This window comes from Leucoraja erinacea, chromosome 7 (genome assembly GCF_028641065.1).
Source record: "Leucoraja erinacea ecotype New England chromosome 7, Leri_hhj_1, whole genome shotgun sequence".
Lineage (NCBI taxonomy): Eukaryota > Metazoa > Chordata > Chondrichthyes > Rajiformes > Rajidae > Leucoraja > Leucoraja erinaceus.
Window position 1 is genome coordinate 25,125,281 of NC_073383.1, and position 14,365 is coordinate 25,139,645.

Sequence of the window (14,365 nt, forward strand, 5' to 3'; positions counted from 1 at the left end):
AGATGTGAAGGGAAAGATTTGGTGGGAACCTTAGGGGCAACTTTTTCGCACAGAGGGTAATTGATATATGAAACAAGATGCCAAAGTAGGTAGTTGAGATAGGTGCTATAACAACATTTAAAAGGCATTTGGACAGGTACATGGATAGAAAAGGTTTAGAGGGATATAGGTCAAACGCAGGCAGGTAGGACTAGTGTAGATGTGCATCTTGGTGGGCATGGTCAAGTTCGGCGGAAGGGACTGTTTCCTTGCTGTTTGACTCTTAACAGCTAACTATTTTAGTCTGGTGAAATCAGGCAAAAAGTTTAAATTTTAGTTTATTTAATTAAAGTTTAAAGTGACTATATAATTATTTTTTGAGTGAGTCGGGGAGAGAATTCTAACTACATTATGGAAATAGAATTATGGAAATAGAACACTACAGTATGGAAATATTTTAATATTTAAAACTAATTCCAGATGTGATTATGTTTATGCACTTATACTGGAAACATTTATTGTTCATCATATTGCAACGCTATATGTCACCCTTGACATTCCTAGCTGTAGAAAATGTTTCAAACTCAATTGCACAAAACATCTCGGTGCTTCCAATTTCTACATGGTTGCACGGCAAACATGTACAGATGGGGATGTTTAATATTTGGGTCTGGAAAAAATACTGATGATAAATACAACCAGTCTGGTGAACGATATATTTTTTTGGAAGTATTTTAGAGGAAAATATTGTTATGAGGCGAGCAAATGGATATTCAGGGAATGGAGGCAGAGAGATTGGTTTAATCTGGCATTATGTTTGGCACAGAAACCATGGTCCGAAGGACCTGTTCCGGTGCTGTATCATTCCATGTTCCAAAGCTATTAATTGTATTCTTTGAAGATAGACACAAAAAGCTGGACTAACTCAGTGGGACAGGCAGCATCTCTGGAGAGAAGGAATGGGTGACGTTTCCGGTCGAGACTCTTCTTCAGACTGAAAGTCACGGGAAAGAGAAACGAGAGATATAGACGATGATGCACAGAGAAATAGAACAATGAATGAAAGATATGCAAAAAAATAACGATGATGATTGTATTCTTCGATTTTGCATTGTAAAATCGACATTACCTTCTGAACAATGAATCAAATAATTGATCTTAGTTTTAGTTGTAGTTTTAGCGATACAGCACGGAAACAGGCCCTTCGGCACACCGTGTCCGCACCGACCAGCGATCCCCGCACATTAACACTATCCTACACACACAAGGGACAATTTACACGTATACCAAGCCTAATTAACCTATATACCTGTACGTCTTTGGAGTGTGGAAAGAAACCCAAGATCTCGGAGAAAACCCATGCGGTCGGGGAAAACGTACAAACTCCGTACAGACATAGTGTTAGTGTGGCGGTGCCTTTCGGCAGAGGCTTGACTACAGTCTGTCTTTTTTTCTATTTTTGACTCGTTAAATGTATGTCTTGACTCTAGTCTTTATTATTTTTTGTAGCTGTGTATTTGTGGGGGATTGGGGTGGGGGGGTTGTGGGGGAAACCGTTAGTCTCTTCCCTGTACGGGGACCCGACTTTTTCCCTGTCGGGTCTCCGATGTCGTTGGGCCTAACATCGTGGAGTCGGCGGCGGCCTCCGGCCGGGACTAACCTGAGGGCTCCAGTCACGGAGCCTGCGGACCTGACATCGCGGAGCTGGCCGACTTTGGAGCGGGGAGAGCTGTGGTGGCGCTCGGCCGCGACCCGACTTCGGAGCTTCTGAGGCTCCGGCCGCAGGCCCGGTGGACAGGAACATCGGGAGCTCGCAGGTCCCTGGTGGGAGACCGTTTTTCGGAGCTACCACAACAGCAACTTCTCCCACTGGAATTGCGGGGTTTAAAGGACTCGGAGCGGGGCCTAACATTGCCCGCCGTGGCTTAAACGGCCACAGGAATTACCATCGTCCGCCGGGACCTCTAACATCGGAGTCCCAGTTCGCCTCGACGCTGCAGTTGGACTGACGGACCGCGGGAGAAGAACAAAGGGAAGAGATAAGACTTTGCCTTCCATCACAGTGAGGAGATGTTGGAGATCCACTGTGATGGATATTTATGTAAACGGTGTTAAGTGTGGGTCTTGGTTTTTTTTTGTAATGTAAGACTGTAGAAAATGCAATTTCGTTCAAACCAAGCTGATTGAATGACAATAAAAGGCATTCTATTCTATTCTACAACACCCGTAGCCTGAATCGAACCCAGGTTTCCAACACTGCAAGCGCTGTAAGGCAGCAACTCCACTGCGCCACTGTGCCGCCCCTGTGGTGTGCCATTTTTAAGTTAAATCCTAGAACATATTTAGTACAGAATAAAAACAATTGTTGCAGATTTTCTTCATGAACCAAAATGGAAGACGTAATGTTTTTATTCTGATGATGCAGCTTACTAGGCACCATATAATATTCTAGAGTTTGTATTACACTGCTATTCTCTTCCTTATTTGAATGGCTATTCTTTCAGAATCACCTGACAGTGATGTTGCCATGGACATAGGATCGTCAGAAAGGCAGGATTCAGAAACGGTGTATGACTGTGTCATTTGTGGACAAAGTGGCCCATCGACAGAAGAAAGACCTACTGGATTAGTGGTTCTATTGCAGGCTTCATCTGGTAACTATTTTATTTGTACTTATCAGTTAGTATATTTAAATAAATTAAATGGTAAGAATATTTCATTATGGTTTGGCTCTGCATATGCTGTACTCTTGTGGTAAATTCCTCCTGCATGTAGCGTCCTAAATTATGACACATGATTTCGAAAGAATAACTGCTGTATTCCATGAAATGCTTCCATCCCCGAAGCTGATTTTGTTTAATACTCCTAAAGCATTTGATATAAAGGTCAGAGAGTGACACAATGATTCAGAATGGTACGCCAAATCTAATTTCTCTCATCTTGAAAGGATTTTCATTGTTGATGTTTAATCAAGATTGCTCAATATTAATAATTATTTTAAATTATATCCATTATCTACAACTTCTATACAGGTCAACATTTTGAAATTAAATTACATTGTCCAGTTATTTTTGTTCTCATCTTCGTGGAAGTGGCTTTATTCATGGCTCTTGTTTGTTTAAAGTCTGGTTGTGCTGGTCTCTGCTGTAGAAAGTGCAGAATGAGTAACTATATTTGTGACCCACTTAATCTGATGGTCATTCTTGAATGGGTACTAACGCTGTGAAGCCCGTTAGTGAGCTTGAGTCAACTGAGTACCATCGGCCATGCTCCTATATTACAAGAGTTTTATATAGTACTAAACCAAGTGGGACCCGTTGGGCCTCGTCCCCCCACAACGGGGCGGGGGGGGGGGGGGGGGGGGGATGCGGCGTTACATGGGAGGGCTGGTCCCCGAACGCGGCGTCGGCGCTCATCCCAGAGACAGGCGCCTTCCATAGCCAATCACCCGTTCCCCCAACTAACCCATTTGCCCAACACAATATTCCACCACTCACCCGTAGCCCCCAACTGCGCAGGCGCGGCTCATTTCCCCTCACCCCCAACACATCCTCCCTCTTCTCTCCCCTCACCACCTCCCCTCCTCCACTACCTCCTTCACCTCTCGCTCCCTCTCCTTTCCCCTACCCTCATTCACTCCCTCCCACCCTCCATAACCCCTCTCCCCTCCCTACCCCCGTTGGGCCCTGATTCCCCAAAGCAATATTCCACCACTCACCCGTTTTCCCAATGCAACCCGTTTCACCACTCACCCCTTTCCCAACGCAACCAATCCTTCCCACTTGAGATGGGGAGGAGCCAATCGACGCAACCTGGAGCCAATGAATGGACTCGACATTTGGGTCTGCATCGGCGCTCCCTTGAGCCAATCAATCTTTTCCACGTGTGGGGGTGGGGCAGTCGGCGCTTCCCAGAGCCATTGAATGGATTCGACTTTTCGATTGGCATCATCGCTCCTTTGAGCCAATCAATCCTTCCCATGTGGGGGGGGTCAGTCTCTGCTTCCCGGAGCCAATGATTCGAATCGACTTTTGGGCGGCGCTCCCTTGAGCCAATCAATCCTTCCCACGTGGGGGGGCAAAAATGTCACTCTCTCCTTACTCCCCCTTGAAGCTGCTGATCCCGTTGTCTCTCTGTCTCCTCTCCCTCCCCATTTCCCTACTCTCAGTTACTCCTTCCCCCTCCCCTTCCCTTTCGCACTCCCCCACTAAAGACAATGTTTAAATAACATTTCTTCTCATCCCATCCCCCAATCCGTCAACTCTCATAGCTTCTGTATTGGCAGCAGAGATCACATTGTGAGGTCATTTTCGGAATCGTCATGGCAGCTTCTGTAAATGAGATCCCATTGTGATTGGCGGACTGTGAGATGCCATTGTGACATCATCACTGGAAGCTGCTAGAAGTCTCCCACTCACAAGCAGTTATTATTTTCAAAGTTGGCCTTTTAAAAATTTTAAATATCAATAACGTGAAATATAACATCAAATGTGAAGAAACTTGATACTAACGACCATGGGGAAAAGTTCAGGAAGATTCTGCAAAGATTTTCATGCTATTTTGTACCGTTTTGGCGTAGTTCCTTGATCTCACAGACAGACAGACAAGATGAGACTTTTAATAGTAGTTGGATCCCTGTCACATGGGAGGCCCGGTCCACCAACGCAACCCGTTCCCCAACGCAATATTCCACCACTCACCCATAGCACCCACGGGAGGCCTGGTCCACCAACGTAACCCGCTCCCCAACGCAATATTCCATCACTAATCCATAGCCGACAACTGTTTTTTGAGATTTTTGAACATTTTGATTAATACCGAGAAATAATGTTTGAAATTTTGAGATAAGGCGATTTTGGACTACACAGAATAAATCTCTATCGGAATATGTAAAAATGCTACCGTTAGTGCGTTGTGTTTTCGAGATATGATTACACACAAACAAATAAGTACACATCAGAGATTTATAGTTATACTAGACCAAGGGGGACCCATTGGGTCCTTGTCACACGGGAGACCTGGTCCCCCAACTCAACCCGTTCCCCAATGCACTCACCCATAGCCGACAACTACGCAGGGGCTGCTCATTTCGCATTATTCACCCTCCCTCATTTTTAAAGTTTAAAAAAAATGCAATTGCACTTGCTAGCTAGCAGAACTCAGTGTACCGTGTCTTAAAAAAAAACTGCATTTGCACTTGCTAGGGCTAGCAGGGCTCGGTGTACTTGGATAGCAACAATGTTGCGAGCAGGGCTACTATCCCATTGTGACGTCACAGCTGTAAGCACAGGGAATAAGTAGTTATTTTTTTCCATTTTTTTTTAATTTTTGAACATTTTGATTAATAACTCGAGAAATAATGCATGAAATTTTGAGACGAGGTGATTTTGGAGTCCACGGGATAAATCTCTATCGGAATTCATGAAAATTTTACCGTTAGCGCGTCGTTTTTCGAGAAGTGATTATACACAAACAAATACGCACACAAATAAATACATCCACATACAAGATCAGACTTTTAAGTATATAATAATAGATATGTATATGGATGGATGGATAGATAGAGAGATAGATATAGAAAGCTTTTGAAAGTTGCCGGGATTTGGTTTTTGTATTTAGTTTAAATGTTGATATAAATATATTCCTGGAAAATTGGAACAGAATAAATAGATAGAATTGTAAATGTTATTTTGGCTGTTGGTGAAATATTTATTTTATTTATTTTAAATATTATTAGATTTTATCTGCTGCTGCCTGAAACCTTAGACTTCAATTAGACTTTCTTCATTCACTTTTTTTGAAATGATGGATTTTGCTTTTGCTGATTTTTCATCATTGGTTATTTAGAAGTTGCCTGTGCAGTAGAAAGGACTAAAATATAAAGCAATTTTATTATATTTTAATATGACATTTATGAAAAAGCATTGATTTGTTACAGTCCTTGGCCACCGTCGTAGAAGCACTGAACCAAAGAAATTACCAACCAGTGATGAAGAACAGATTTACCCTGAGGATACCTGTGGAACCGCATACGATGTCAGAATAACAGATTTGCAACGACATTTCAAAGACGTAAGTATATATTTTTCAGACAAAAACAAATCACCCACATTTTCCATGTTTCAATTATATTAGAGTATAAAATTATAGTTTTCAGTGAGAATTGCGACATAAAGCCATTAAGTTGATATAAGATGGGCACACTGCGAAGATGTTGAGTCATAAGCAACTTCAGATTTGTATACTTAGGCCCCCTTCGGTCATGGCTGACCATGGGTGTCTCCAGGGTGCTATTCTCTATATGGAGGATGCCTGTGTGTGACTTTGTTTAACGTGGGGAGACTGGTGCACAGACAGCCACCCCATAAAAAAAAAAGAGAACTCAAACAAACATGTCTTGGCAATTCGATCATTTCGATCCCAAGCGAGAAAGGTGGTCATCGTATGTAATGTGCACTGAGTTTTATTTTGAAAGTATGGTAATTACGACTGACCAGAGGAAGAAGGCTCGCTTGTGTTCATCAATGTCTCCAGAAACTTTTGCACTGTTTCAAAATTTACCTACAAATGAAGTAACTGAAGCCTCATATGCTGAAATCACAACGGCTTTGCAGCTGCATTTCGAAGAAAGTCGAAATTTCCTCGCAGCTCGCCTTGATTTCTACAGGACGGTGCAACAGGAAGGGCAATCGATTAACGAATTTCTTGCCGAACTTCGCACCAAGGCAAAGGCATGTGATTTTAAAACTCAATGCTGCGAAAAGTGCCAAAACAATGCTTTGCAGGATAGACTGGTCATGGGCTGCAGGCATGCATTCATCCAGCAGGCGATTCTCAAGGATTCGGATGCCTCATTGAAGAATGTGCTGTAGTGTGCTAAGATGGCCAAGCTGCTGAGTAAAGAACTGCACAAAATGGCAGGCGAAACAACGTCAAAGTTCCTTCAGGAGATGCATACAGTTCGTCAGACTCGTCCGCAATGCCAGAAACCAGTTGATTGACCCAGAGCAAATCCAGAGAAGGTGGGACAGTTTCAGAAGAGCCTTTCCTCTGTGGGGGGAGGATTGAAACCCTGCTACCGGTGCGGTTTGACTACTCATCATCACCGTGAGCGCCCGTATATCAAGTCCGTTTGTTATGCCTGTTACAGAAAAAGTCATCTCCAGGCAGTGTGTCAATCCGTAGGAAAGCTGAGAAAGGGCAAGAAAGCACAAAAATCAGTCGATCAAATCGCGAAGACCATTCCTATTGAAGTGCTCGGTGTGTCTACGATCAACGACAAGACGAGGATTTTGTTGCGGGTCTCGAACGTCAATCTACAGTTCCAGGTGGACACTGGTGCGGCTGTGTCGCTGGTGGGTCAGGACATCTGGGAGAGGATCGGATTGCCGAAACTGAAACTGGCCAACATCCGCCTTTTCGGATACGGACGACAGCCCATTCCCACGGAAGGCAAATGCACCGTCACCGTTTCCTGTAATGGTATGACACAGATGTTGCCGCTGATTGTCGTTGGTAAAGAAGGTACATCCCTGTGCGCCATCGACTGGATTCATGCTTTCAAGCTTGACATGAACGCCTTGATCTACGGTGGATCAACAATGGCATTGCCATCGACCACGGACTGCAACATGGTCAGCAAGTACGAGAATAACCTGCGAAAACAGGACATTGAATGGCACTGGTCCAAAGAGTGTTTGGTCCACTATGACGCGTTTGGTCCACTATGACCCATTAAAGCCGATCTCGCTGGCCGCCGATGAATTGCCGTATGGTCTTGGAGCTGTATTCTCACAAATGGCGCCGAATGGCAAGGAAGAACCAATCACGTTCGCATCCAAAACGCTGACAAGCGCCGAGAAAAATTTCAGTCAAGTGGAGAAATAACAGAATACAGATAAAGCAAATACTGATATATCTTCAAAAGGGAACACTGGCAAAAACTCTGTTGATTCTGAGCCTTTAGCAAGAGTTGTGAAGCAAAAAAGGATGGGGGAAAAAGAGTGAAGCGAGGTCCAGCTAAATGGAGACATTCAAACTGGAAAGGGGGAGTGGGATGTTTGGTGGACTGTGTGGGGTGGGATGACGCGTTGCACCTGCCGTGCAGCAGGTGGCACTGCACAGGACAAAGAGAGATGTTTGGTATATAGTTTATCCTGTCTGTAGACAGTGTGTGGTTGCAGCAATTTTGAGTAGTCTTGCTGCTAGCATTAAGTAAAGCATTAAAGACTTCTGTTGTAAATTGAAGATTCTCAAGTTTTGTGCAGATCTATAAAACAAAGACGAAAGGTCCACACAAGATTCTCCACCACGACAAGGTGACATTCTACGGAGAAGAAAAGATACACAAATGCTGAAGTAATTCAACGCATCAAATGGCATCTATGGGTGAACATGGTTAGGTGATGTGTTGGGTCGAGCCCCTTCAGTCTGAAGAAGGGTCCCGATTAGAAACGTCACCCAATCGGAAATGTCACCTATATTGTTCTCCAGAGATACTGCCTGACCCGCCGAGTTACTCCAGCACTTTGTGAAGATGTTGTTTTTTTCCCTCATCCCTGCACCTGGAAGGAAGGAAGGAAGAAAAGATGGGGTAAAGTAGTTTCCACTCATAGGAGCGCGTTCCTCTTCTGCAGTATTTAATTGGCATTGCATCTAAATATATATAACAAGACAGTTTCACAAGGTTTTCACTTCCCAAATTCATGCCAAATGTCTGATGAGAAGAAATAAGTCATCCTTGAATATTGTTCTGAATTTGATCAGCACTTTTACACTTTTGAACACTAGCAATTGAATAAAATTTGGCTGGGGAGATCAGAAAGACATCAGATTAACTTTTGTTAATTAAAGTTAATAGCAGAACATTGTCTATAATTCAGTGCTGATTGGAAGTTTTATTGAAATGTAGTCAAAATGGTAATTGATATGAACGAAAATGGTAAATTGGTGCACTTCTGGAACGGACAACTTTGTTAGAGCATGGAAAGTCTCTGTATATCTTGAATGCAGAATCATATTTCCATTTTACCTCGACCCGTTGATTATAAAATGTACCATTACTGTTTGACAAACAAAACACAATTTTTGCATCTAATCTGTACAATTTATTGCACATGTTCTGACCTCCAATCAGATAAAGCTTTTTAAAAATTCTAACTTGTCAAGGTCACTTATTGCCAGATGCAGAGGTATGGTGAGGAAGAGGTACGATGCTTCAGCATCACAGGCACATAGATTCAGCAACACACAAAACCATAAGTTACATGTACATTACACACAAAAAGAAAAAAAGACAATGCAAAAAAATAAGACATTGGTAGAAAACAAATCCATGCTGATGCCGGAAGTGAGCTGTAGTGTTCTGTGGCCGAGATAAGATGAGGGCTATGGGGGTCGATCCAAGAACCCGATAGTTGTAGCAAAGGAGCTGTTCTTGAATCTGGTGGTGTGTGGCTTCAGACTTCTTCCCCTCCTGCCCAGCAGTAGCAGTGAGAAGAAAGCATGGCCGAGATAGTGGGGATCCTTGATGATGCATGCTGCCTTCTTGAAGCAGCATATTGTGGATTCTTTTGATCTGGGGAGGGCTGTGCCCATGATGGACTTGGCACTTTTGATGGACCACCACTCTCTGTAGCCTCTTGCATTACTGTGCATTGGAATTGCTGTACCAGGCCATGATGTAACCAGTCAGGATTATTTCTCCATTCATCTGTCCATTTTGTTAGTATTCTGTGACATGCCAAATCTCTTCAAACTTCCAAGAAAGCGTGTCTTCTTTGTGATTATATTTATTTGCTGGCCGAGATCAATCTTTGGATTGATGCTCAGAAAAAGTGAATTTGGAAAGTAAATATCTATATATAGCTAAGTTCAAGAAGACAAAATAATGGCCCTTAGTAAATAAAATATTTTACTGTTTCAACCAAGATTTAATTGTTTTATTACAAATGGGCTTCTATTTTTTTAGAAGCTTTTATTACGAGCAGAATGCTCTGTACGTGGCAGATCTGTATCTGTATTTAGGTATTGCGGATCGAAGGGCCTGTTCCTGTGCAGTATTATTCGATACTCTATGTTCCATAAATACCTTTCATCACACTCTCTCCTTGTGAATTGAGTTCATTATCAGATTAACTAACTTTTTTTGCTTCCAGACTTAATTTATAATTACTATTGCTGAAGCGCAAAACAAAGCTTTAACGTTAGTCTACTATTCTTTTAGAGTTCCTGCCTACAGTCCATCTCCATTGGGTGGGAAGGTGGAGTATATGTTCAGACCTGTGGACATACTTTACATATCGACTGCCATAAGTCTTACATGGAATCATTGAGGGTGAGTTAAAAACAAAAATACTCTCATTAGAAATCAATGTACAGCATTTCTACAATGAAAAAATATTCTTCTTTAAATAATGATTGTCAGAATTTTTTTTAATGGAATGTTTGTGAAGTTTTGAAAAGAACAAAATTCAATGACAAACGTACTGAAGTATTCTGGCAATTTATTGGTCAAGGTAGATATGAGACCTGAAACTTTTCTTTGTAGATTAGATAGATCTTCTAAAATGAATGCATTTTCCTCAAAAATATAGTATGAAAATTGAGAAGCATTTATTATTTTGGAGCTTGGCCTAATGGTGCAGTTCATTCTTGTGCCATAATTTGTGTACGTAATGACCAACAAATCTACAACTTGTATCCCAAAATGATGTGCACGCAAGGACAATTGTAAATTTTAAGAAAGGGATCTATAATTTTTTTCTGATAAAGCTGCCAAGGGACACAGCACAAGGCAGTTAATGATATAAATGGAATTGGGATCCTGATGAGCCATTATAATTGATCATACCCATTCAGGTTCAAAGGACTAAATGCCTACTGCTCTTATGTTCCCATTAATATTCAAGAATGCAGATATGTGGATATACATTATCAAAATCTCTTGCTGACTACCACTTTATTCCAAGCCCATGGATAAGAGTATTGTACTGTAATTATTGGTCAAAAGTAGCTTTCCAGTTTGCTCCATCATTCAGTAAGATTATGGATAATGCATACCAGAACGATTAATTAAAAATGTTGGTACATTACAACTCTCCTGGCAACACAACACTACACAAAGGATCTATCTAACCCTCTCACCTTTCTAATCTGCTTTTGTTTGTTACAAGCTTGCAGGTTTTACATGTTGAATCATAAACTGAAGATGGTTATTTCGTTAAATGAGATTGGAACATTGGTACAGTACAGGAACTGGCCCTTTTGGCCCACAATGTTTGTGCCAGACACAATGCCAGGTTAAATTAATCGCATCTGCCTGAACATGATCCACATCACTCCGTTTTCTGTATATCCATGTGCCTCCTAAAAGTTTCTTAAATGTTACTATCATATCTGTCTCCATCACCACTTCTGGCAGCTCATTGCAGGCACTCACCACACTGTGTAACACCACATATCTCCTTCACAACACACCACATATCTCCTTCAAAATGTTCCCCTCATGAGCTGCCAGATCCAGTATTTGAGGCAGGTACGATAACAACATTTAAAAGACATTTGGACAGGTACGTGGATAAGAAAGGTTCAGAGAGATATGGGCCGAACACAGGTACGCGGGACTAGCATAGGTGGGACATCTTGGTCGGCATGGGCAAATTGGGCTGAAGGACCTGTTTCCGTGCTGTTTGGTTCTGTGACCTTAAAGCTATGTCCACTAGTCTTTGACATTTATACCCTGGGATAAAGACAGACTCTATCCTATCTATGTCTCTCATAATTTTATATGCTTCTATCAAGTGTCCTCTCAGCCTCTGAAGCATCAGAGAAAACAATCCAAGTGTGTCCAATCTCCTTTTAGATAATACCTTCTAACCATTCTGGTGAACCTCGTCTGCACCCTCACAAAACCTCCACTTCCTTCCTGTAATGGGGTGACCAGAACTACACACAGTATTCCAAATGCAGCCTAATCAATGTCCTATAAAGATTCAGTATGACTTCCTTACTCTTGTATTCCATGCCCTGACCAATGAAGGCAAGCATACCTTACGCATTCTTAACCACTCTATCTATTTATGTGGTCACTGTTAAGGAGCTAAAGCGTTGGACCCCAAGATCTCTCTGTTAATCATTGATGTTATGGGTCTTACCATCAACTGTGTACTTTCTGTTTGCATTCGACCTCCCAAAGTGCAACACATGCTGATATTAAATTCCATCTTCAATTTCTCCGCCCATTTTTGTAGCTGATCTATATCCTGCTGTATACTTTGACAGTCTCCCTCAGCGTTGGTGTCATCTGCAATCTTGCTAACCCACCCGTCTACATTTGCAACCAACTTGTTTATATATTATAAGCAATGGAGGTCACAGCACAGATCCCAGCCAGAATAGCACCCATACAACACAATGCGTCACGGTGCCAGAGACCATGGTATGATCCTTGTCCGATGTTGTCTGTGTGGAGTTTGCAGGTTCTCCCTGTGACCGAATTGAAACTTCCATGTCACCGTGAATCCCATGGGTTTTCTCTGAGTGCTCTGATTTCCTCTCACATCCCAAAGACGTGCTGGTTTGTAGGTTAATTGGCCTCTGTAAATTGCCCCCTAGTATATAGGGAGTGAATGCGCAACTGAGTAAAACAGAACCAGTGTGAATAGGTGATCGATAGTTAACATTGACTCAGTGGGTTGAAGGGCAAAATTCCATTCTATATCTCAAAAACTAAAACTAAACCACAACTTTCTGCTTGAATCCAGTTCTGAATCTAAACTACCATGTCATCATGAATCCGATGCATCTTAATCTTTTGAATCAGTTTACCGTGACGTGCTTTTTGTTGCAAGAAAGTTTGAAACATTATTTCATAACAAAAGTTATAATAAACCAAAATCTGTCATTAGAATTTGATGATACTTTTCATTAAAAAATAGTTGCTGTGATTTTTCTTTCAGAATGATCAGGTGCTGCAGAGTTTTTCAGTGGATAAAGGAGAGTTTACTTGTCCACTCTGCAGACAGTTTGCCAACAGTGTTCTTCCTTGTTACCCGGAGAAGAATGAGGAGAAGAGTCTTTGGTTACCATACAACAATAAGACCATGCAAGTTCTCATCAGGGAAGTGGAAGAACAGCAGGAACAGTTGGGAATGTTCCCAGTAAGCATTAGTGTAAGGTGGAAGCATCTTTTTATGTGTTATTGTGCGGATTTTCTATGAAATATTATCATTAAACAGAAAGCTATTGCTGAAAATTTAAACCAAACCCCAATATTTGGGGAGTAAATTAATGAGTTAATGTTTCTAAAACAATCCCTTTATCCTCTCGCATCTATTCTCACCACAAAGAATAACTGACTATACTAACTTTTAGTTTGATTATCTAAAATTTGGATTGTAAAATATACTTATTTCATGCTTAAGTTGAAAACTCAGAACTGTCCACTATAAACAATAGTTTTTTTTATGTGCTATTAAGATAGACTTTGAAGCTTTATTTAGAAATACGGAACTGCATATGCTGATTTATAATAGACACAAAGTGCTGGAGTAACGCAAATTAGAGGAACAGCACCTTGCCACTTGGGTAGCTTACAACCCAATGTTTTGATCATTTTCCAATTTTGGTAACTACAAACCCCCATGTTCTCTTTCTTTCTCACTCACCCTCTCCCCTGTCCCCCACCTGGACTCACATCTATTTCTTCCCTCACCCTTCCCTTCCACCCATATTCCTTGCTCAAGCTTCACAATTCACAACTCTTCAATCAGTGTGAAGAAGGTTCTGAACATAAACGTCACCTATCCATGTTCTCTAGAAATGCTGCCTGATCTGTTGAGTTACTCCAGCACTTTGTGTCTTTTTTATTGATTTATTGCGTACTGACATTTTTGATGGAAAATGTTGTGGAAGAGTGTACGGTGTATAGTACTTGCTTTTATTTTGAGCATTGAAAAGATTGATTTTGGTGTTTCAATTATATGGAGTTAAAAGGAAAATGTTGTTCATCAACATTAAATATTCAATTCAGGAATACTAGTTTTCTTTGAGGATGCCCTGTTTTATTAAATGGCAACTTCAATGTAGAAAATGGTTTTATGTACTTTGGATGGGAGATGAAGAAGTGATCAGCTGTTGGCACTAGTGGGATGCAGGAAGAGGATTTTTTATTGAACTTGATTGTTAAAAGATTTTAAGGATGGCAAGGGAAATTGAGATGGTCAAGGGAATGCAGAGAATAGTGCTTTGTTGCTTGAGATAGTGATGGCCTTGCAATAAAGTGTTTATATAAACTTGTGTGTTTAGTGGACAGCAAACCTGAGCCCGTTGGGGGTCAGCAGAGTGGCAAAACAAAAAAAGCTGCTGCCTCACAGCTCCAGTAACC

At 41.6% G+C, this 14,365-nt stretch overlaps 1 protein-coding gene across 3 annotated transcripts in view; it reads left to right on the forward strand.

The window, feature by feature from the left end:
• The window catches only part of ubr3 (ubiquitin protein ligase E3 component n-recognin 3), a 181,337-nt gene that overhangs the window by 104,570 nt on the left and 62,402 nt on the right, over window positions 1-14,365 (forward strand). For 2 of the 3 annotated variants that reach the window (XM_055638004.1, XM_055638006.1), the window contains 4 exons: window positions 2,484-2,633; window positions 5,918-6,051; window positions 10,205-10,315; window positions 12,939-13,151. In XM_055638004.1, the coding sequence (XP_055493979.1) occupies window positions 2,484-2,633; window positions 5,918-6,051; window positions 10,205-10,315; window positions 12,939-13,151 (608 nt within the window). The remainder of the gene's footprint in view (window positions 1-2,483; window positions 2,634-5,917; window positions 6,052-10,204; window positions 10,316-12,938; window positions 13,152-14,365) is intronic. The other variant, XM_055638005.1, reaches the window with a different exon arrangement.